The following is a 23,648-nucleotide window of genomic DNA, read 5'->3' as shown; positions in this document are numbered from 1 at the left end:
AAAATATTTTTTTTGATTTTCCATTTTTTTCTTTTTTTTTGAGAAAGTATGTCTTTAAAACAGGCTTTTATATATTTTTGATTTTCCTGTTTTTATGAGATTGTAACAGAAAAAAAAAACAGAAAAAAAGTTTGATTTTCTGAATTTAATATTTTTTAATTTAGCTGTTTTTAGGACATAGTATCTCCTAAAACAGCTAAGATTAATTTTTGATCTTCAAATTTATTTATTTTTGATTTTCCTTTTTTTGTAAGATTGTATCTCGTTAAAACATCTTAGATTTATTTTTGATTTTGCTGTTTTTATGAGATAGTAAAAACAGAAAGTATTTATTTTTGATTATCTGAATTTAATTATTTCCTTATTTTCCTTATTTTATGAGATAGTATCTTGTAAAAAAAGGCAAACACATGCAAAAAACGAGTCTTTCAGGGAAGCATCATGGGAAATCCTGTTTTTAGGAGATAGTCTCTTTACTAAAAACAGAAAATTCTAAAATAAATGAGATAGTTACATCGTAAAAACAGGACTTTTCTTTTTCAAGTGAACGCAATACGCCACCCTAGCTTTTTGATTGACAGCTGAGATGTAAGCTGTAAGTCACATGTCTTAGAATTACTGTCAGATTTCATCTTTCAAGTATCTACAGTAGAACTGTTTATCTTACATAATCCAAGCACAAATCAGTCATTTCTGAGGTTATCAAACCAAATGTTCCAGTCGCTCCTGTACTCACGGAGCCGTAGGTCCAGCCCTGTTCGATTCGGGTGACAGCCCACAGCTCGTGAATGTTCTCTGCCAGCTTCTCTCGGATACGCTCCAAATGGGGCGGCAGCACAATCTGTGCAGAGCAGGAAAACAAAACTCAACCAATGAAGCAGAAAATTCAGTCATACAATCAAAGTCTGATCCCTGGTTTTGGTTTTTACCTGAACAGTGTCGACAGGGCAGGGGGTGAACGAGGTGTGGGTCAGGGACAGAGTCGGACCCAGCAGGTTGCGCACACCGTTGAAGTCGTGCTTGTACTCCTTGATGGGTTCGATCCTCATCCTCTCTCTGGGCAGCAGAGCCTCGTAGCACGGGGCGTAGCCGGGCGGGGGCATAAACTTAAAGTCCCCGTGACGTCCACCCAGGAGGAAACGAGCCCTGAGGAGACAGAAACAAAGTCAGACCAGAGGTTTTTACACAGTGCTTAACTTCATAATGGGACCATGAGCCTGGTCTTTATACGACTCATAATAAGAAAACATTGATTTGTTTTCCGTGCCAGTTCCTGAGCCTGCGTTTCCCCTCTCTGCAGTCCTCTGTCAACTTCCTTTTCACTGCATCTCAGCTCTGTGAGACTCACTGAGCAGCTTTAAAGCTTCTCATGAGGTTAGAGAGGGTGATAACTTGAGAATTAGTGTAATATTATGATGAGCTGACACAAAATTAAAGGCTTAATTAGTTGTTTGTAATGATCTGCCAATGCTCACCTCTCTGCATGTGTTTTCCCACATTAGTTTGGAACAAATTGGTTTAAAATCAGACACTCTGCACCAGCATAATTGCTTTTCATTAATGTTTGCTCAATTAATCTTCTGTTAAATTAGTTCAATGAGGAGTTTAAAATGCAAATCAACAAAAGAGGAGAGTAAACCTCCTCCACTCTTGTTTTAATTCTTACTTGACTCCAGCTGAGAAGCTGATGACAGGGAAGAAGAGGCCGTCCACGTTAAAGTTCTCAAACATGCCCTGAACTGGGTGGCCGTTGATACGGAAGGAGATACTGGGCACGCTCAGATCCAGGCAGCAGCTGACCACATCATCTGCAGCAAGGCTGTGCTGGTCAGGAGAAGCCACCTGACGTGGAACAGTACCTGAAGACAGAGGAGAACGCAGGAACGTCAACAACAACAACTTTATTTTTTTTCCCACACTCTTTTCATTGGATTTTTGGCTTTGAATTTAAAGGCAAACATATGTAAAAAATAAAAATAAAAAAATAAAAAACACATTCAAAATAAATAAAGAAGTAAATTAAATAAATTGGTAAAAAAGCTACCGAAGTCAAATGGAAAAAAACAAGCAAAAATTTCACCATTGATAAAAATTATAATTAAAAAAAAATTATATTATTATTAATAATTTTAAATTATTGATTTATAATTATAAATTATTGATTAATAATAACTTTATTTATGATTGTGATGATGGTGGTGATTATTATTATTATCATTATTATTATTATTATTATTATCATTATTATTATTATTATTACTATTATTATTATTATTATTATTATTATCATTATTATTATTATTGACTAACAGTACACTGAAAATTAAGATCTGAAAGCAAATAATTTACCACTAATAAGATATTTAATAAATAATGATAATGGTAAACAATTGATTCATAATTATTATTTTTATTACTATTTATTTTTTTATACTTATTATTATTATTATTATTGAGTAACGTTATACTGAAAATTAAAATGTGTAAAGCAAATTATATACCACTAATAATAGTTATAATAAATAATTATTATTTCAAATATTTAAATAATAATATTATTTCTTTATTAGTAGTAGTAGTATTTTTATGATTATTATCATTATTGGATAACATTATACCGAATATTAAGATATGTCAATACAGTAAAAATATATACTAAAAAATGAAATTAAAATATTAAAAATCAAAGTAAAAGAAAGTAAAAAAATAAATATATATATAAATATGTATACACATACATACCTGTATATATGCATATACACCCCTGTACAATTGTTTTTAACATTTTCAATGAGCTTTAACTACAAGCACTTTAGAAAAACCCTTAACCCTCTCACCTGACCACAGATCCAGCCCGTCAAAACCGTAGGAGTAGAGGTCGTCTCCCACGCCGTTGCCTCCCCAGCCCTCTCCTCCTCCAGGGTAGGGGCTGTAGCCTTCAGTCATAGCCCAACCCACACGCAGGTGAGTGGCCTGTGCTGTCACAAAGGGCTCCACGTAGTCCACCATCATCTCATAGTACCACTTCTTGTACTGAGTGGACCCCTCACATGTACCCAGGAAGATGTTTGGTCTCACACTTTGCAAAAGAAAGAGTTCACTTGAGAATATGTCTTCTTTTTTAACTGAAAAATAACTTCACAGGAAGTCACGTACCTGGTGACATAGTTAACAATGTTGGTCTGCAGCAGCAGGTCACGACCCGGGAGCAGGTTTTCAGTGATGAGGTTCTGGTTGGACCTCACAGCGACACCGTTACACACACAAAGAGAGCGCAAGACATCCAGGACCTGAGGCAGACGATAAAATTACTCCTGAATGTGGCTTTTTAAAACAAACTGGTGCAATGATGAGACAAATATGACTCGGTTAGCTGCTTCCAGAGTGTCTGATGAAACAGGTAGACCTGATAGTTTGATCTAACCCACTTTCCCACAATGTTTCACGCAATAAAAACTGAAATCTTATTTTCATTTTCAGTAAAAAATATCTTTTTAGACTAAATATGATTTTTTTTTCTTGTTACAATCAATTCAGACCTCATTTTTGTCTTCAAATAACTTAAAACAAGACATTTTTCTGGACTGGTCAGGCGAATGTGGCTCATATCAAGTATAATAAGACAACTTTTACTTAAAATAAGACAAAAACACTTGATAAGATTTCACTTTTTTGCAGTGCAGACAGTGAGAACGGACAAACCTTGTGGTTTCTTCCATGTTTGTCCAGGAGGGAGATGATGGATTTGATGTGGTTCTCCTGGATGATGTTCAAAACTTCAGGGCTTTCAATGAGGACACAGTACAGCACCTCAAGGATACCTAAAGTGATAACGGGAAGGAAAAGATAAAGGACTCATGTTTTTATAACAAAAAATGCATCCAAAGCTTAATGAGTAAGATAAATTGATCTATTCTAGGATTAAACCTGAGCTCTTTGGTATATCCCTTACCTGAAGATGCCTCCAGTCGGTCCAGCTTACTGACCAGCCAGTCCAGGTTGTCACAGAACAACGCACAGTTAGATCGGTTCCCTCTGATCAGAGAAGCTGTTCAGTGAAGACAAAGAGAGTAACATTTTAATTGAAGTACAGACAGAATAAAATTTGTCTAATTCTGACTTTATAAAGAGAACTTCACCCAGCAGCTCATAGAAGAGGTTGACGATCTCCTTCCAGGACTCTGCGGCTTCTTCCCCGGCAAATTCAGAAAAGTGGGCAGCCGTGTTGTAGACGTTCAGGCGGTCGATGCACTCCAACACGATGGTGATCATTCCCTGGGAAATAGGTCAGAAAGAAATAAGTTTATACGCTCTGTAACCGACCAAAAGAGGAGTAGGCTGCAGACGAGGCTCCTGTAACCCTTTATTATTTCCCTTTCAAGGTGTTTTTTAATTCAACAGATTTACACAATTTCAAGTCAACATTAAATATGTTCCATACTTAAACTCCCATAAAACAAAAAACTCATCTGTATTAACATTTGTTCTCACTTTAGCAATTTCAAAGACAACAAACCTCCTTAAATCACATTTTTTCTTTTAATTAAAAAAAAAGTTGAATAAAGTTGGGCAGACTTTTACTCTTTGCTCAAAATAGTATTTCTAGTATTTTTAAGTTTACAGTATTTAAGAATTTTGAGGTGTGAGACTCTATAAATAATTTATAAGTAGTTTCACGAAAGGAAGCTTTATTTATTTTATTTTATTTTAATAACTCAGAACTCAATATGACATAAACAGCATTTCAAGTGAGAAATACAATATACCCTATCAAAATAATGGGCGAAGTCATTTTTTGCTAAGTCAGTTTTTGATAATTCCGGCCAGCTCTGGTAAAATCGCTTAAATCATTAGCTTAAAGCTCTTTAACCCCCCAATAGGACAATGGCCGATGTCAAGAGGGTAACTTAGGCCATTTTATTTCTAGCCTAGGTCTAAATTTTGGATTAATTAGGATAAAAATGTGTGACAGAAGAAGTTGTAAACATGATTCTTGAATCAGCTTCTTCTGGTGAGTGATTATGTTCACTATCATTAAGGTTAGGGGATAATGTTGTGTAGTAATCCAGTCAAAATTTCACAAGTTATAGTTTAACTACAAATGTAGCTACTTCCAGCTAGCTACCTATTCCTGGCTAGCTCACTTATTTCTGTAACCAAACAGAAATGAGAACAAGGCAATAATACCTCTCAAAGTTTTCTACAGTTCTCCAGTTTCATTTAGAAGACACTTTTGTCCAAAGCAACGTACAACACAAGATAGAATTTAGGTAGAAGCTTTTTTATCCTTAGTTAGTGCAACAGAGTGCCACAAGTTATATGGCTGCAGTTGCTGCTGTTAAGTGCAAGATAAGTAGAATAATGTAGCCAACTAACCACAGTTGATTGCTGCAACAACATTCAGTAATTAATGCTGAAAATTCACGGAAGGTGCGTTTCCACCAAGCAGTCTGGTTCAGTTCAGTACACAGCAAACTGTGTCCTCTCGTGGTGGGCGGCGTGTAAGCCGGATGCCGGAAGCCTCAGCTGTTAAACAATAGCACGACGCCGTAGCAGTTTACCCCGCTATTAAATCCAACAAAGAAGAAAAATGCGACACAGTAAACAAAGAGCGCGGATGGAGGACATGCAGCATTTTGTCCTCTCTGTGATTTTCATGTAACTCTCTGTTACAAAGTGCAATCAAGCTTTGATTCAGGGAAGTCTGTGTGCCGCCAGGAGAAATGCAGCCGCTGTCGGGGTAAGTGACGATTCTTTTGACCAATCAACCGTCTGCAGTGTGTTGCTCCACCTTCCGAGAGTGGATTGGTTCAGTCTGGCACCCATACGAAAGGGTCCCAAAAAAGTAGGTCGGCTCGTCTCGGTTTTTAGGGATCTGTCCCAGGATGAGTCAGTGGGAACGCAGCAAAAAGCGCGCCGTACTGAGACGAACCGAACCGGTCTGCTTGGTGGAAACGCAGCTTAAGATCTGGGTCTTAGACCTTCTGGCTTTTTTCTACCCTTGAGGACAAAGAAGAGAAGGGTCAGATTAAGGGCCTAAGTGTTCCCTGAACAGATGAGTCCTCAGACATCTCTTCAAGTAGAAAGGGACTCTGTGGATCGTGTAGAGTTAGGTAATTCATTCCACCATTTGAGCACAACAGAGAGGAAGAGTCTGGCTAGAGATTCGGAGCCGCGCTAGGCTGGGAGCACCAGGCGTCTTTCACAAGCAGAGTGTAGGACTGTAGACCTGGATGAGGGACCCCAGGAAAGCAGGAGCCGTTCTTGTCAGTGTTTTGTAATCCAGAAGAAGAGCTTTGAGCCAATGAAGAGAGATTACTCAGAGTATGACTGATCTGACATTAGTTCAAATTAGGTTGGCGTTATTGAGGTTTTGAGTTTGCTTTATGGGATTAAAGGACAGTTAATGGTCAGGTTTCAAAAAGTTGTCCAGACTGGAGGTTGGAAATGGGTTAAGTTCAATTAAAAACAGCAAAGAAGACCAGGAGAAGTGAGGAAAGGGACCAATTTGATTTCCCTGACATTTAAGCCAGGTTTAAAGTTACCTGAGTCAGACTAGGATGTTAGAAAAATTGGCCTAAGTCATTTTATTTTTTGATGTTAATATCCTTCAAAGTTTCATGGTGCAGGATGCAGATTACCTCCTCTTGAAAGAGGTTCTGCCTGTTGCGAAGAGAGCGAAGCTTGGTCTGCTTCTCCTCGTGCTCCAGCTCCTCCTCGGGGGGTCGGAAGTAGAAGATGAGATCCTGAAGAGAGAGGATGACCCCCTCCAGGGGGAGCGTGACAGTCCCAGGTGACTTGTTCTTCCCGCTCAGAGAATCGAGACCTCTGGATGATCACAAACACACAGCGAAAAGACAGATGAAGGTGAATGACTCGTGTTAAAACGGGAGAAAACTTTCGATGAACCTCGCTGCATCCTGTCTCTGAGATGAATCTTGTTCTTATCCTTTCAATTTCCCAAACGTTCAAACTCACTTGATGAACTGCCTGAAGAGGCCCATGGTGCTGTAAATCATTCGAGCAGCCTGAGACTCCTCAGTTTGGGAGCGGGACACGGTGAGAGCATCGTCCATATGACCCTCTTGGTGCAGGATAACCTGGTGGGAAAAGCGATGATGATAATTTTTTCAGTCTTTTTTCTTTGGATTGATTTTTTTCCTTGTATTGATTTCTACCTTTCTCTTCATCATCCCCAGGCGAGCAGCTTTGGCATCCAAGGCGGCGTATGTGAGCCACAGACCAGTGGACACATGCTGAACGAAGCACATGGACTCTCCGTACTTAATCTCAGGGATTCCCATTCCTTCAACGTCGCGTTTCTGAGCTACATCCACCTTCTCCTGCTCAGGGAGAAGAAGCAGGATGAAGTTAAAGAAAGATCAGCGAGAATGAAATTTAAGACGACAACGGAGACACGACTGATGAGGATGCCGACCTTTGAGATGCGGAAGCAGAACGCAGACTGTTTGGTGTTGGCCTTCTCGGGGTCGACCACCAACAGACCCTTCTCCTCATCCAGACACAGGTACCGGCCTGTGGTGATGTGGCGAATACGGAAAGACTGCCCCCACTTCATGTGGCTGCCGCTCCAACTGCAAGAAGAAAAAGAAAACTAACTGCTAACATTTCTGCTGAAGGAGAAAGTTATCTCAATATTTGCACAAATGGCACATGCGTTTCGTCAATCACCTGATCCTGAGAGGCTCCAACCTCCACAGGGATCGAGCCTGGCTGCACACGGAGCCGCCTTCATAGTGAGCCATCCTGTGTCAGAGTCAAGAAAGACACATTTAGTTTCAAAAGGAAGATAGAGTGGGGGGAATAAGTATTGAATGGGTCAACTTTTTTCTAATCACATTTATTTCCAAAGCTGCAATTTAAACAAAATTTCTACCAGACATTGGTTTTAACCCAAATAATCCACAGCGTTCAGGTCCATAAATAATGATTATGTGGAATTAAGTACGATAACACAGGAAAAAAGTATTGAACACGCTAACTGAGACTCATCTAATACTTAGTGGAGAAGCCTTTGTTTGCAATAACAGCTTCCAGAAGCTTCTTGTATGTTTGAACTAATGGCCCACACTGCTCAGGTGTGATTTTGGCCCATTCCTCTGCACAGATCGTCTTTAAATCTGGAATATTCTTTGGTGCCCTCTGGTGAACCCTTTTCTACCATTTGAGAGTCAACTTTGCCGTGTGCTTTGGATGGTTGTCCTGCTGGAAGGTCCAGCCACGTCTCATCTTCATCATCCTGGTGGATGGCAGCAGATTCAGATCAAGAATTTCCCCATACATGGCTCCATTCATTGCTCCGTCAATTATATGAAGTTTGCCAACACCATGAGATGAGAAACAACCCCATGCCATGATGCTTCCACCTCCAAACTTCACTGTTGGTGAAGTGTTTTTTGGCTGATGTGCAGTGCCATTTCTCCTCCAAACATGGTCTGTAGTATGACAGCCCAAAAGTTCAGTTTTGGTCTCATCTGACCAGACAACATTCTCCCAGTATTCTACAGGCTTGTCAAGATGCTGTTTAGCAAACTTTAAACCAGCTTCAACATGCCTTTTCTTGAGGAATGGAGTCTTGTGGGCTGAGCGTCCATAGAGGCCATGGCGGTGGAGTGCATTGCCTATTGTTTTCTCTGTAACAATTGTACCTGCTGCCTCCAAGTCTTTCTGGAGCACTTTCAGGGTGGTCCTTGGCTGGTTGAGTCCTCTTCTGACTATCTTTCTGACTCCCTGGTCAGAAATCTTCAAGGAGCTCCTGTGCGTGGCCTGTTGATGGTAAGGTGGTGCTTCTTCCACTTGTGAATAATGGCCCCAACGGTGCTGACTGGAATATTCAGGTGCTTTGATATAAGTCTGTAACCAGTTCCATTCTGATGCTGAGCAACAATCAGGTTGTGAATGTCTTCAGAGAGCTCTTTGCCTTTACCCATCATGAGGTGTGTGGTATTTAACTGCTTGGTGAAAAAAACAACCTTTTTTATAGGACCATCAATTTGCTCTAGCCCAGCTGATGTTTGCACTAATTGGAAGTTCAAGTAATAATTACTGACAGATTTCAGGTGGTATGGTGCATTTCCATTCCACATAATCATTATTTATGGACCTGAACGTTGTGATTTCTTTACATGTGTGGATTATTTGAGTTGATACCATTGTCTGGTAGAAATTTTGTTTGAATTGCATCTTTGGAAATAAATGTAATGAGAAAAAAGTTGATGCACTCAATACTTATTTCACCACAGTAAAGAGGATATTTTGCTTCTCAGAACTGCTCTGCCTCCGTTTTCCTCTCACCTGCGTTTTTCTTCTCCTTCCTCTGGAGTAGCGATGGCCAGACACTCGTCCATGTGGCCGTGGAAGAGTCTGAGGACGTGACCTCCTGTCAGAAACCCTGAGAGGACGGACACATAAAGCATCTTTTAGAGTTTTGTTTACTCACTGACAAACTGCTGCATCAGATCAGATCTGTACCCTCAGCGAGCTCGCATCCTGACATGATCGGGTTCATGTTCCACAGCGTCTGCATGAAGGAGGCGTCCACCATCAGATCCCCGCTGGCGTAGGACAAGTGCTGGAAGGAGAAAGAGGAGGGATCAGGTTAAACACAGCACACAACCTTTAACCTCCACTATGTGAAAGAAGAACAACGCTGTGAGGAGTCTTACCAGGTATCTCTCAGAGGACACGCTGACCAGAATGAGGTCATCACCCACCCTGACCTTTTCACCTTCTGACCTCTGTTTGGAGGCGGGATGGATGGTCCACCAACATGCCTCTCCTGCAAGAAAAACAAGAATTGATCCTGTAAAACTTATTCAGACTCACAAAAGCATTGGATGGTAGTTTATTAGGCAACATCAAAAAATCTCAGTTTGAGTACACTGAAAACCCGGGTTTAAATCTAGTTCAACATCAAGAATATCAATCAGTAATAGAGTTTACCCAACTTTTATGAATACACATTTAATTACAGTCATCATTGTCAGCTGACTTTATCCAAATTGTGAACTTTTAGCTTTGGTCACCCCTCAAAAGAAAAAGATTTACTTTGTGACCTCCTATTTTAGCTGTTAGCTGTCATGTTTAACTAAGTGAATAACTTAAATTATCACGTAGTTGATTACTAATTCTGAAGGAGGGCTGCACAGGGGTGTCTCTTGGTTCTCAAACTTCCTCCCTCAGTCCAAAAACAAGCTTATCAGGTGCTTTGTAGCTTTGTAACTGCAGACCTATCCAGGGTGAACCCTGCGTTCTGCTCAAAGACAGTTGGAAAAGGCTCCAACTCTAACTATTTGAAAAGTAAAAGTGTTAAATGTTTTTTAACGCTTTTTAAAAAAGTCTGAAAACCTATTTTCATTCTTTGGCTTTTAACCCACCTTGAGACTCTGCTCATGTTTTGGCGTTTCATGGTTTGTTTCAGTTTTTATAAACTGTTTCATTGTTTGAAATTATTTTTAGAACAATGTAGAAATCATTTGACTCCCTGCACCTTTGTTTAATTGATTTATTTTTTTTATTTACTTATTCATTCCTGCACTACTTTTATGTACAGCACTCTGTTTCAGCTGTGGTTTTTTTAAAGTGCTTTACAAATAAAGTTGAGTTGAGTTTAAAATATGAGTTGATGTGTTAGATGGAGTGTTTAAGGCTTTAGATTTAAGAATTTTTAAGCAGATTGAACTAATCTAAGTGCTTATTGCTTATTTAGGATTTTTAGCTACGTCTGCTCGGTGTAAATCAGGGTTCCTACAGCTTAAGGAAAGTTAAATTTAAGACTTTTTAAGACTTTTAAATACCATTTGAATAAAAACTTGAGACCAACTTCACAATGAACACAAATGGAAAAAACACCACATCAAGTGCATTGGGTTTGGGACAATTAATAGGGTCTCAGCTAAAACCACATCAATGTTTGTTGGTCCTGCTATGGTGATTGTGTGATGTTACCATAAAAGTCAAATTAATGTAAAAAACAAAACAAATGTTAACATTTATTTTGAGATCTGGGACTATTTGCAATCATAACAACATGTTTTAACATTTTAAAGACTTTTTAAGATTAATTTAAGACATTTGAGGCCTTGTTTTTAGATTCATGAATTCAATACCTTTTAAGACTTTTACAGGAACCCTGTAAATTCTCCCTCTAAAGATTTTTTGTAGACTCATTATCCAAATTTGTTTTCTACACTGAAGACTTTTAGTGAAGCCAACACTTTACTTTTTTAAAAGCAACTGGTTAACTACATTTTTTAAAGTAGACTTAACTCATACAGGCTTACAGTGTACGCAATAAAAGGAAAAACTACAACAACAGATTCTGCTGAACTGAGTAACTAACCCAGGAGAGATGAACCCCCAGATCAGTTTAATGCTATAAACATGTTAGATTCCCAAAGACCGAATTGTATTTTTATATCATTTTGTTCTTATGCATCTTAACTTTTATAGTTATGTCATATCGTAAGGTGTCCTTGAGTGTCTTCTAATAAAATGTATTATTATGATTACTATCATTATTATCAAAAACCGACCAGTGGAGTCTTCTTGCAGGCCCACATCAAACGCCAGCTTGTCCGTAAGTGACCGCGATGTCGTCAAACAGCTCAGGTACTGCAGGGAGAAACATTTCATTCAAAAAACTGAACCACAAAACAGATAAACTACTAAATACTTATTTTTTTAAGACAACTGTCAACAAAAGTCTCACCATGCCAGAGTGGTAGTGTCTCAGAAGGATGGCATGACCGTACAGTAAGGTACGATGGCCTCCACCTTGGGACGACTGAAGGGGAAGAAGAAGAAGAAATACTCATCAGACTCTGAAACGAAGAACTTTCTCACTGTACTTTTTGGTGGAAAAATGCTGAAAAGAAAACATTTGTGAGTCATTTATCAGCAAAAACAATGAGGGATGATTCATTCATTAGCTTCACAACAATAAACAATGAGGTTTTCACCCAAACAAACATTCAACAGAGCAGTTCTGGGTCCATCTGATTAACGTTTGAGTAAAAGATACCAGGCTTTGAGACCAAACTCTGAGACTCTGAGAGGAGATATCACAACAACACGAATGATGAAGTTTGACGTCGTAAAAACAGAGTGAAAACGTTCAATCAAATCACCACATAGTGAAATCTCACACATGAAATTAATCCATCCTACCTTTTCTCAACATCCAGCAAGGATGCAATAAGAAAACAGGATTACTAGAACATTTACAGACAGATAATCTGATACATCCATGAGTTTGGCTAACAGCGAGGTCACATTAAACCTCCAGGGAAGGGACAGAGGCAGGTTTGAGCAGGGTTAGCGCTAACCTGTTAGCTCTGGTCCACATTAACAGGAGCTTTGTTGGTGCCAGAGATTTTGTTGGTGTGATTTCCAAAGTGTGTGTCTGAGCGTGGGCTTGTAATGCTATTTTTGTTAATTTCACTTCACAGGGACATTTCTTCTTTGTGAGGATATTTTGGCAGAAATTCTTTTCTTCAGAAGTTGAGTTTTGGTTTTATTGTTCAGCTTCAACTGAGTCTTTAAGTGTTTATGTGTCTGTGTGTTTGTGTTGAAGGAAAGGGGGGGAGGCTTTGGGAGATCTGGGGGTGTCTGGTTTCCCCCAACAGAGCTGGGCAAGACCCTGTGCTCTGCTGCATGCCGTGCTATTCTCATTCGCTTACTCATCATCAGAAAAGTCTGGCTCATCCACATCTTTCAGCTCCTGTGTGGCCAGGAACTCCTGCAACTGTCTGGATTAGTGTTACTAACATAGTGCTGCAAAGAAAAGAAAAAAGATATTTTTTCTCTGTGTTTCAATATTTTTTTATTTTATTGATTTATACTATTTATTTCTAAAGAATAATGTTTTTTATTAGTTATTTAATTAGTAATAATTAAATTATTTATTTTTTATTTTATCTTTTATTAATTTATTTTACTATTTATTTATTTATTTTAATTTCATTTAATTATTTTTCATTTATTTTTTATTTATCTATTTTATTTTTTTATTTATTATATTTATTAATTATTTATTTATTATATTTTTTAATTCTTTATTTATTTTTTCTTATTTATGGATTTTTAATTTATTCAGTTATTTATTAATTTTTCATTTATTTTCCTATTTATTCATTTTAATTTTATTCAATTATTTATCATTTATTTATTTAATTAATTCATTTATCTATTCATTTAATTCTTTATTAACTCATATAATCAAATTTATTGAATTATTAATTATCTATTTTATTTTATTTATTTATACTTGGTGGGATTTGTATGAGTTGTGAAAAATTCAATTACTACCTGAGTTAAAAAAAAGAACAACACTGAATGAAAATGACAGTTAAGTGGTAAATGTAGTGTGGGCTTCTGCATTGGATTTAACTCAGAAAACAATTTAAAAAATAAAATTTAATAAACGATAATAAGTAGAATTAAACCAATAGAAAACAAATTAATTTAAAATACAAACAAAAAAAATTGAGAGCACTTTCTCCATGCCTCTCATTGTTGATTTTTTTTTCGGCAATTTTCTTACAATATGGTTTTTGAATGTTTAGAAATTCAAATGGTATGTACAATGTACTCCTGTTTATCTCATCATGTCATGTACTGTTTGTTTCGTTTTGTCCCATTTTCCTAAGATGTATTCTCGGTCTTTTGTTTTCTCCCAAATTGTATTTTTTAAAAAATGAAAAAAACAAAACCCCTGAACAGAGAACTTAAGGCCACCTTTGCTTCCAGCAGCCTCAGACTAACAAGGTTTACTTCTTTTTACTTTAAGGAGAATAAAATATATATTTATATACACAAAGCCAGACGAGGTCTGTAGGAAAACATTTTAAATGTGATGTGTTCACTAAAGGCAGCAGAAATGTGCTGGAAAGGCAAAGAAAGAACACCGCACTGGAACAAAATGAGTCACAACCAAGCAGGTCGGGTTATATTTATGGCGACAATATCAGAAAGAAACGTGCTGGTGTTATGTTTGCATGGAATGAAGAAGAATGATGCTCAGTGACTCATTCCTGGGTCTATCTGCTGCTGTCGTGGAGTTGTAAATAAAGCGACTGTTACAGAAACAGAAGCACATAAAACACCTTTCACTTAAAGTGACAGCGGCTTTCAATCTGGAAAATTAGCTTCTTTATTCATCAGGTAAACAATGAAGCTTCTCTGATAAATTTACGAGATGAGTCTAACGAGAGACACAGAGAGGTAACCTAAAGGTGGAGGTCTAACAGAGACTAAGAGAGATGTCTGAATGATACAGCACTTTGTCATTCAAGAGGACATCCAGTGGGCAACAGGACAGGAACGAGGTTTGGACACACGTTACAGGAAACCACACATGTTTATAGACATACCCATTTGTCCAAATCGACTGCCTGATTGGCAGAGAGCAGGAAGGGAAGGGAGGAACGCAGCGTCAGACCACAAAAATATTAATTAGAGTTAATAAAAGATAAATTATAGGTCCAGCTTTTGTTCCCCAAACAGGATCCTTAATCGACCAGCTTTATGATGAGCTGAACTGGAGCGGGAAATTTATTTTGTCTGTAAACATTTTAAAGAGCTTCATGACTTCAGCAAAATAAGCTCTTTTTTAATGCAAATGTGCCTCAATGCAGGTGACTAATGATCCATCAACACTACAACTAACAGTAACACTAATGGGAGGGGATGTTTTATCAATAACTCAAGAAACAACTGAATTAAAAAAACGTACAAATGTAAATAAAGTATTAAAAAAAATACTTTAAATTGACTTTTTATTGTACTAAAGCAGGGGTCATAACAAAGAAGACATAACACTGTATAAAATTCTAAGAGTAGTAAAAAACTAAAGAAAAGTTATATAAACAAGAAGCTTTTTGTGTTCATGTAAATGTACATTTGTGCAAATATTTAATAAAAAATAAATAAATTTTGTAATGTGAATTTTATAAACTTGCAAACTTTATAAAATTGGAATAAGTTTAAATGTTTTTTTTAAATATGAAATTTCAAACATTTAAACTTATTCAAAAGATGAAAATGACAAAATGTGCAAAAACTTGCAAAAATTACAAAAAAAAACCCAAAACAAATACAATTTCAAAATTTTTCCAAACTTTCATCGATTATACAAAAATAATTATTTCAAAAATTTGCTTAACTTTTAAAGAATAACAAAAAAAAACAAAAATTTGCATTTAAAATATAACCAATTAATTTATGAAATGCATATTTTCAAAAAAAATAAGATTTTGAACAAGTTTTAGAATTTGCAAAACCTTCAAAAAAATCCAGAAATTGAAATTAATGAATTAATGCTTTATTTCGGTTTACAAAAACAAAATAATAAGAAAAAAAATATATATATATTAAAAATCCAAAAACATTGCAAAGAAAGTTAGACAAGGTTTGAAAAATCTTTAAAAAAAATTTAAAGCTATATTTCAAGTTATGATACATCTTTAGTTCAACAAATTTGCATATTTTTTTTAAATATTGAGATATGGAAAATTTTAAGGATTCGCAAAATCTTCAAAAAATCCAAAAATTGAAATTAATGAATTAATGCTTTATTTCGGTTTACAATCAAAAAAATAATAAGAAAATATGAAAAAGCCAAAAACATTGCAAAAAAGTTCAAAAAGATTTTGAAAAATCTTTAAAAACAATTAAAGCCATATTTCAAGATGTGACACATATTTAGTTCAACAAAGTGTTGAAACATGACTTTAATCAGTGTCAGTGTCTTTAATCATCAATACCCTCTGTAAGAAAAAAATAAAATAAAATTCTTTATTTCAGTAATAATTTTTTAAGCTACAAGGAGCCACTACAAAGGAGTCAAAGAGCCACATGAGGCTCCGGACACTGGTTGAAGACCCTTGTAACAAAGGATTAAATCAGTCTGGGGCAGTTTATGAATCAACCTCACACATACTTAATGGCCGTTTTTGTGCTTGGATATCATTAGCACAGTTAGCTTCATGAATCAGACTTTGAGGAAAAGCTGATAGTTGGCGAGAAGCTACTCTAGCTCAAAACAAAAAAACAGAAATAAAACAGATATAAGAAGACAAATACAATAGAACATGGTACAACAGGCAATCAGCTTCCCACAGTCTCTAATTCCTACCTCGGTCATCTCCACCGTGTTGGCCAACATCTCCTGCAGAGCGCGGACCGACAGGGACTGCTCCAGAATGAAGCTGCATATGGCCAGGTCCGGGGGCACATTCTGCACACACACAAAGATGTAAAAGAAATTATGTTTACAGAAATGAACTACAGGATAAACAGCAGGAGAAACAGATCAGCTTCGTACCTGAGCATTGGATGTGGTTTCCAGGAAGCACAGACGGTTGCCAAAGCCCTCACAGGAGAGACATAGTTTAATCTGCTCCTTCAGGACGGAGGCAGTGCACTGCAGTACGACCTGGTCATCCTGCAGCAAAAACACAAACACGTCGGGTAACACTTATTCACTTACTTTCACTTTGGGGGATCTGGGTAATTCATGCTGCAAAATCTGCAACAATGTTGTTTTGAGCTTTTGTAAAAGTTTTCTTTATTAAATCTCGACTGACGGGGTGTTTTTTGTAAGCACTGCTGTGCAAAATAAAGTCCTTTTGTGCTCGTCTGCAGCACACAGGAAAACAACAGGCCTTTGCTATGCTATTCTGGCAGATTTTCTCAGAGAGATGTGTCAGTATAGTCTCAAGGTGGCCCTATCGATTAACATAAGCTGTTTACAAAGAATGTACCATGAACCTACAGTAGTAGTCCATCAGTAGTCGTGTTTTTGACCTCTTATAACTAATGAAAATGAAACTTTTCAGAAAAAAAGAGGACTTGAATACAAGACAGCCAAATAATATCTTCAAATCACCACAACAATCAGACGTGAGAAACATTTCTACCAGGTGTATTCATTTTTTAAAGTTTGACCACAGCCCATCTGGAATGACTGGGGAGATGGATTTTTTTACCTATACTGCAGCCAGCCACCAGGGGGACCTCACTTCAAGCTGAGCAAGATGACATCCATTTTTTTTGTACAGTCCATGGTATTACACAATCTCTGAGAAAGGCCAACAAACAAAGTTTTGAGATGTGTACCAGAGACGTTTGAAGGGGACAGACTTTAATACAGTGGTGACCAAAATGATCAGAACACCTGACACATCTGAAAGTATTGACCTTTTTTTTCGCCTCCAAATCCTGATCATGAACCATACAGGTGGTTGCTCTGATCACAACAAACGTCAGATGAAGTGAGTCCCACTATTTTCACCTACTCTTAATTTTAATATTTGGTTTGTCCACCTGTTGCAGCAGTTACAGCAGTTCATGTCTCTGGCATAGTATCAATATAATCATACTTATGTTATCTCATGACTCCTGCAACTCAGCCAAACCCTTTCCTTTGAATGCACAAAAGTTTTGTGTACTTTATTTTGCAATTTGCTCAAATCCACTGGAAGGGGTTGAGGTCTGGACTTGACGGGGTCGGTGTATCTTTTTCAGGGCTCCTTTTTATAAGAAAAATGAGCTAAATATCCTTATGATTAGGGGTTAGTACTGGCAAAAACCTAATGATACGGTACGCATCCCAATACTTGGGCTATGATAATACCACAATATCACAGAATTGTGATATACTGCGATATTCTACACAGTTAAATATTTGATTGAAAACAGTTTCTCTATTTTATTGTGTTCAAAATAATGAAAGTCAGATGCAGCGTTTCATTAATATACTTAACATAAAGTGCATCAAGTTTTTCACTTAAACCACTGTGATATTAAACTTATGTTGCAAAGAAATTATTGGGTGAAAGATGTGGTCAGTTGGTGAAACTGATAAATTTCACTTGGTGTAACGAAACTTCAATATTGCACAAAACATGCATTTCATTATTATTTGATCAGTCTACTACACTGTAAAAATTAAATTTCAAATTATTTTAAACGCCCCTTAAATATGAATATTTATTTCAAAAGTATCAATACCCAGAGTTGAAATATTGATATTTTATCACAGGTCAAAGTATCGCGATATGTATAGCCATATCAATATTTTTTCACACCTCAACTTATGATGGCTCATTCTATGGTACAGTGCCCATCATAGACTTTTACATTTTTCTGCCGTTTTTTTTTTTTATTTCTGCAAATCATAAAGACTAAAAAAAGCGCCTATACTCATTAAGTTTAAAATGTCATTATCAGCTCCTGCAGCTATGATTTATACCGATTTAATTTCACAAACTAACCAAAACATGACAGTGTTTTTTTTTAATTCTCTTTTGATTGAAATACTGCATCATTACATCACTTATTCGATACGTCTTAGATACAATTTTTCCTTTTTTTTTTCTCTTCCTCTGTCTGTTAATTTTTAACAGTCGTAACATGGCTTACATACAAAAAAATATAAAAATGAATACAAAATAATAATAATAGTTATATTTTCATCCTCTGTCAATTTAGGAGTCTGTCATGTGGTTCCCCTAGAGTCTAGACTTTCAGCTAAATTTGCTTTTGGTACACTTCTAAAATAAATTTTAAAGAGGGCCCAGGGGAAAAAATAATAGTTACAAAAACAAGAGTAAGTGAAGAAATAATAATAAAAGTAGTAAAATATTAGTAATTATTTGAAAAATAAAAATAAATTAATAAATTTTTAAAAAACCCTGAAGAATCATAAAATGAAAAAATAAATATACATATACATGAAGAAATAATAATAAAAGTAGTAAAATATTAGTAATTATTTGAAAAATAAAAATCAATAAATAAATTTTTAAAAAACCCTGAAGAATCATAAAATGAAAAAATAAATATACATATGTATATCCATTGACAGATTTTTTTTTTAAGGAAAATTAAAAGTTCTTAAAGTACTCTCTAAATCGTGATAATGACATAAATCACAATAACACTCACAATATCAACAATAAAATATAGAATAACAATATGAGTAACAGTTACAATTTGAACTCTAATTTATCCAGTTCTAATCCGTGCAAATATGTCATTTTTTCCATTTTTGTGTTATGGCTTTTTTACTTAACATTTTTGCTGTGATTTTCCCGAGATGAAATAGTTCAAATGAAAGAGGAAGCGTAGTTCTCATAACAGTCTCCATACTCTACTGGGTGATGATTTTACTAAGGAACCGTCCCAAAAGACTTGAAAGTAATTAGCCTTTTCTTCTCCACAACCTCTCCAACACCTTGTATTTCTGATAGAGTTTTCTTTTTTCAAAATAAGGATGACTACACCGGTTTGGTCTGCAAACCGAAGCAGAGAAGTCTGAGTGTGTTTTTTCTTCTGTGATCAAAAGCCAGCACAATACGAGCTCACACCCTCCCCAAGCAGAATGCTAACAGACAGTAATTTGTTGCTCCTTGTCAGAGCCTGAACCCTGCAGAGACTGGTGTAAATACAGCGATAAACACCCCCTCCCCTGCAAAGCCCACACCTGACACTCCACATTCTCAGCTGCTCCTTCTCCTCACTCATTATGCAAGTGGATCCATCACTTAACCTGACTAATATCCCCCCCGCTACACTTCTAGACTTTTCCTCACTTTTCCCTCCCTTCCTCCTAACAACTCGTGAATCACCCCGTCCTCTCGTTCCTGACCTGCCGGCTGTCTCCCCCCCTCCGTGATTCAGCACCACATATGTGTCACGACATAGTGCGAGGAGAACGGGCCGGCGCTTCAAAGCAGCTGAGGAGTTTGCATGTCTGCGTTTATGGTGCGACGAGGCAGGGAAATGGAAAGTGAAGCAGATCTCTGACCTCATAACATCTACTCCTCTCTAATACCCAGAGGCCTCTAGTGTTTCTCTGGCAGCAGCGTGTCCCCTACTCGGTAGCTGGGCTATCATCTATCTCCCCTCAGCCCTGAAATGTCTACTCTGTCTTGTCCTTGTGTTTCTTGCTTTGCTCTCTGGAAAGTGGAGCAGTGTGCCCTTTCATCTTCTTCTTCTTCTGCTGCAGAAAAAACTCTCAGTGAGCCGTTTAAGTGTTACTAAAGCTGTAAACGGACCAAACAAACAGGAGTTTTACTAAACAAAGTGTGTCAGAGGTGTTGGGAAAAACAGACTTGATCAACAGTGAGGGTAGTTGGAGTCTTTCACACCAGATTGAGATGCAGGTTTCTGTCTCATCAGGACTGAATACCAGTTAATATAAAACCAACAGCCAGAAACTTTGGCGTTACTTTTGACTCTGACCTCACTTTCTCCACTCATATCAATAAAATGTCCAGTCCTGCTTCTTTCATCTGCGTTCAATTTCCAAAATTAAACAAATACTCAGCCGACCAGACCTTGAAAAGATAATCTACGCTTTCATTTTTTCAAGGTTGGACTACTGTAACTCTTTTCTCCCAGGTTTAAATTTAAAAAAAATCCTTTTCTTGCCTCCAGTTAGTTCAAAATGCAGCAACTCTGCTTTTAACTGGTTTTAGTCAAAGGCATCACATCACTCCAGTTTTCACCTCCCTACACTGACTTCCTGTATGTTTTAGAGTTGATTTTAAGATTTTATTGATTACTTTTCCTACATTTCAGAGCTGCTCATACCGTATAAGCCACCTCGCAGCCTCAGAAAGCCTTCAGGTCGTTCCAAAGTCGAGGCTAATGGTAATGGAGCTTTCTCCATCAGAGATCCTCGACTTTGGGACGACCAGCCAGAAGAGATAAGGTGTGCAGTGTCAGTCGCTTCCTTTAGTGATTAATTGGTAGTTTGATTTAGATACACTTTTTGTTATACTGGTTAAAATGGTCTTTATGTCCCGTTGGCAAGCAATACATGATGTGTTCTTAAACAAGAGTGAATAATATCATCTACAGCAGGAGAAAACCCAGGAAAACATCAGCCAATCGCATCAATTACAATCCAATCTGTTAAACCAATCAAATCCCCTCCTGCCGTTTTGCCCTCCTCTGGCGTGCACTGCCCCTGACTCGGTGCGTGTTCCCGAGTTTAGCAGTGTACAGGTTCACACTCAGCAGGAGAATGGCAGAGAAGCTACCCATACCCTGATTACTGGTTACCGCTCCTCTGGTATAGCGGTAACCGCTATAATACTATTTATATTATAGCTTTACTCCTGATATCGTGTCACAGGTAAAAGTGGATAATGCTAGCATGATAGTTGCGAGTACTAACAAAAGAAATGTTTGTTTACTTGTTTTTTTAGCTTTACGTTTTAACATTTTGGTGTTTCCTTACCTCTAAATAAGACATGACTCGACGTAGTGCAAAGCATAGAATGACGTGCTGAGTCCGTCTTTCAGTCATTCACAACCAAAGTCGTGAATCAGCGGCACTCATGCATGTGGGGTCCTGACTAGATGCTACATTCAGATTCATGCTAGTTTTTCAGGACTGCCAACCTTGCCTTTAAGTCAATTTTGAAAACTCACTTTTATAGACTTGCTTTTATGTGATACCATCTTTTTGTCCCTTATTTTGTCTTTTATCTTTTATCTCTTTTATTTCTATCTAACCTTGGTTTTACTGTCCTGTTAGCTTTTTGTTTCTGTTTATTTGTTGTTTTTTTTAAACTTCTCGTTCATTATTTTATCATCATATTATTCTATTAACACTCTTCACATCGTCTTTCTATACCTGCCGTCCAGTTCTCTGCTCCCAACCCCTTTTCTTGCCTTTTATTTCATTCTATTTAATTTTTTTTTTTCCTGTTGATTGATGGTTAGCTTTTATCTTGGTCCTCAGCTTTCATCGTATATTGCATGGTTCTTGTATTGCCCAGGTTCATTTGGGTTGAAGCTTGTGTTTGTTTTTATGTTCTGGCTGTCAAAGCACTTGTAAACGTATGTCTTTGAAAAATGCTACACAAATAACTTATTATTATTATTATGATTATTATTATGGTTATTATTATGATTATTATTATCATTATATCTAAATGTATATTTATATTTATATTTATTATTATTATTTTATTTATTTATGGGTATATTTATATTTATTTTATTATTATTATAATCATTATTATTTTCATAACATTTAGTTTTATTTAATATTTTTTTAATTTATATTTTTATATATATAATATTTAAGTTTATTTTGTTATTATTTTACTTATAGTTATTTTTTATTTTATTATTATTATCATCATATTTATTCAGATCATTTTTATTATTATTATTATTTTCTTATTCATTACTATGCACAGAGCAGTAAATTATGACAATCTGATGATGTTAACAGACAGAAGAAACAAGATAAAACACAAGGATCTATTATGGAGATGGGGCTGAGCTTGCTGATGTCTAAAAGCAGACTGAAGTGACTCACAGCTCTCAGACGAGACGTGTGATCAGATGACAACTGTGCGATGTATGCCCCTACATTACACTGTCGTCCATCCAAGCAGCTTCCATCTATTTCTACAGCCGCAGTCTCAAATAGCAGATTTACTCTGCTCCAGTCACTCTACCTCTGCAGGAAAGATCAAAACCAAAGAGCGCCTGAAGGCGGAGCGTGAATGGGTGCAGGGCCCAGACGAGCTCCTCACTCGATCGTCTAATAACCTCACTGATGATTTCAGTGATTCTGCAACTTGGGAAACTGTCTGCAAACTAAAACAGAGGATGAATTAGCTCCACAACGAGGCCAAATCTGTTCAGTGTAAAGCTGTTCAAACCTATAATAGTGCTCCATCAACAACCACAGAGTTGAGTCTTTCCAAAGTCACACCGTGTGATCAACATCCAATCTCATCACGTGAAAATCTGACTTAGAGACCACACAAACCCCCGGGCTTAGCTCATGCTTATATTAATAGAGGCAGCTTTCAGGATTTGAAGACTGAGCGCCTGATGCTCCATTATAGGCCGACCACAAGTCCTGATTATCTGTTAATCTGACATGATCTGAGCTGAGACAGAGACCAAGAAGTTATACATGAAACGTAATTAGGGTTTCAGGTTTCAGGTTACAGCCGAACCATTTCTGGACTTGGCGTCTGAAGAATCTCATCCATGTGGATGTTCGGGGTCAGATGGAGAAGACGAGACAATTGGATCTAAAGCGTCAGACAGTTCCACAAACAAACACACTACCGTGCACAAATAGAGGTGTGTAATGCAGCACAGATTTACAGCCAGAGGCACAGATAGCGCCTGAAAGCGGACACCTTTGTGTATTCTCTAGGGGCCATCTGATGGTTCACGTGCACACAGAGGGTAGCCAGGGTTCCCCCAGGCAGGCAGGCAGGCAGGCAGACTGCCCGCGCTATACAGGAAGCAAACAGGCAAACAGGGTGAGACATACCCGCTCCCTCCAGTTTCCTCATGCCCTGCTCGAGTGAGGGAGAGGACAGGAAGTAATCCTACGACTGCTCAGTTTGGTGAAAACATCATTATATTCAGAGAGTGGAGAGTGGTTCATCACTGTGGGATAATTTAATAACTTCTCAGGTGATGAAAAAAGCATCTTGCCACAAACTGATTTTCTTGTTTTTCTCTGTATCATTAGTTTTTGTCTTTGAATAATTTCTTGGTGATCCTTGTCTTAAATGCTCTCCGGGTCTTCTATTGGTGTTTCTAGTTTAGTGTTCCCCTCCTGTCTTGATCACCCT

The 23,648-nt window shown here is 37.2% G+C and overlaps 1 protein-coding gene across 10 annotated transcripts in view; it reads right to left on the bottom strand.

The window, feature by feature from the left end:
• ryr1b (ryanodine receptor 1b (skeletal)) overlaps nucleotides 1-23,648 on the bottom strand; it is a 102,393-nt gene that overhangs the window by 54,905 nt on the left and 23,840 nt on the right. For 7 of the 10 annotated variants that reach the window (XM_074679029.1, XM_074679034.1, XM_074679035.1 and 4 more), the window contains 21 exons: nucleotides 16,346-16,465; nucleotides 16,157-16,258; nucleotides 14,394-14,414; nucleotides 11,732-11,806; nucleotides 11,556-11,634; nucleotides 9,687-9,799; nucleotides 9,493-9,592; nucleotides 9,316-9,412; nucleotides 7,693-7,767; nucleotides 7,439-7,595; nucleotides 7,179-7,343; nucleotides 6,979-7,100; nucleotides 6,642-6,828; nucleotides 4,140-4,275; nucleotides 3,953-4,048; nucleotides 3,703-3,821; nucleotides 3,157-3,290; nucleotides 2,838-3,079; nucleotides 1,667-1,859; nucleotides 930-1,146; nucleotides 737-841 (listed from right to left, as the gene is read on the bottom strand). In XM_074679029.1, coding sequence (XP_074535130.1) covers nucleotides 737-841; nucleotides 930-1,146; nucleotides 1,667-1,859; nucleotides 2,838-3,079; nucleotides 3,157-3,290; nucleotides 3,703-3,821; nucleotides 3,953-4,048; nucleotides 4,140-4,275; nucleotides 6,642-6,828; nucleotides 6,979-7,100; nucleotides 7,179-7,343; nucleotides 7,439-7,595; nucleotides 7,693-7,767; nucleotides 9,316-9,412; nucleotides 9,493-9,592; nucleotides 9,687-9,799; nucleotides 11,556-11,634; nucleotides 11,732-11,806; nucleotides 14,394-14,414; nucleotides 16,157-16,258; nucleotides 16,346-16,465 — 2,655 coding nt within the window. The remainder of the gene's footprint in view (nucleotides 1-736; nucleotides 842-929; nucleotides 1,147-1,666; nucleotides 1,860-2,837; nucleotides 3,080-3,156; nucleotides 3,291-3,702; nucleotides 3,822-3,952; nucleotides 4,049-4,139; nucleotides 4,276-6,641; nucleotides 6,829-6,978; nucleotides 7,101-7,178; nucleotides 7,344-7,438; nucleotides 7,596-7,692; nucleotides 7,768-9,315; nucleotides 9,413-9,492; nucleotides 9,593-9,686; nucleotides 9,800-11,555; nucleotides 11,635-11,731; nucleotides 11,807-14,393; nucleotides 14,415-16,156; nucleotides 16,259-16,345; nucleotides 16,466-23,648) is intronic. The other 3 variants (XM_074679033.1, XM_074679037.1, XM_074679039.1) reach the window with 1 other exon arrangement.

This window comes from Halichoeres trimaculatus, unplaced genomic scaffold, assembly GCF_033239565.1.
Source record: "Halichoeres trimaculatus isolate MK-OKI-2021-1 unplaced genomic scaffold, fHalTri1.1 fHalTri1_scaffold_9, whole genome shotgun sequence".
Classification (NCBI taxonomy): domain Eukaryota; kingdom Metazoa; phylum Chordata; class Actinopteri; order Labriformes; family Labridae; genus Halichoeres; species Halichoeres trimaculatus.
Note: the sequence above shows the minus strand (reverse complement) of the source record. Positions and strands in the feature narration are given on the sequence as shown.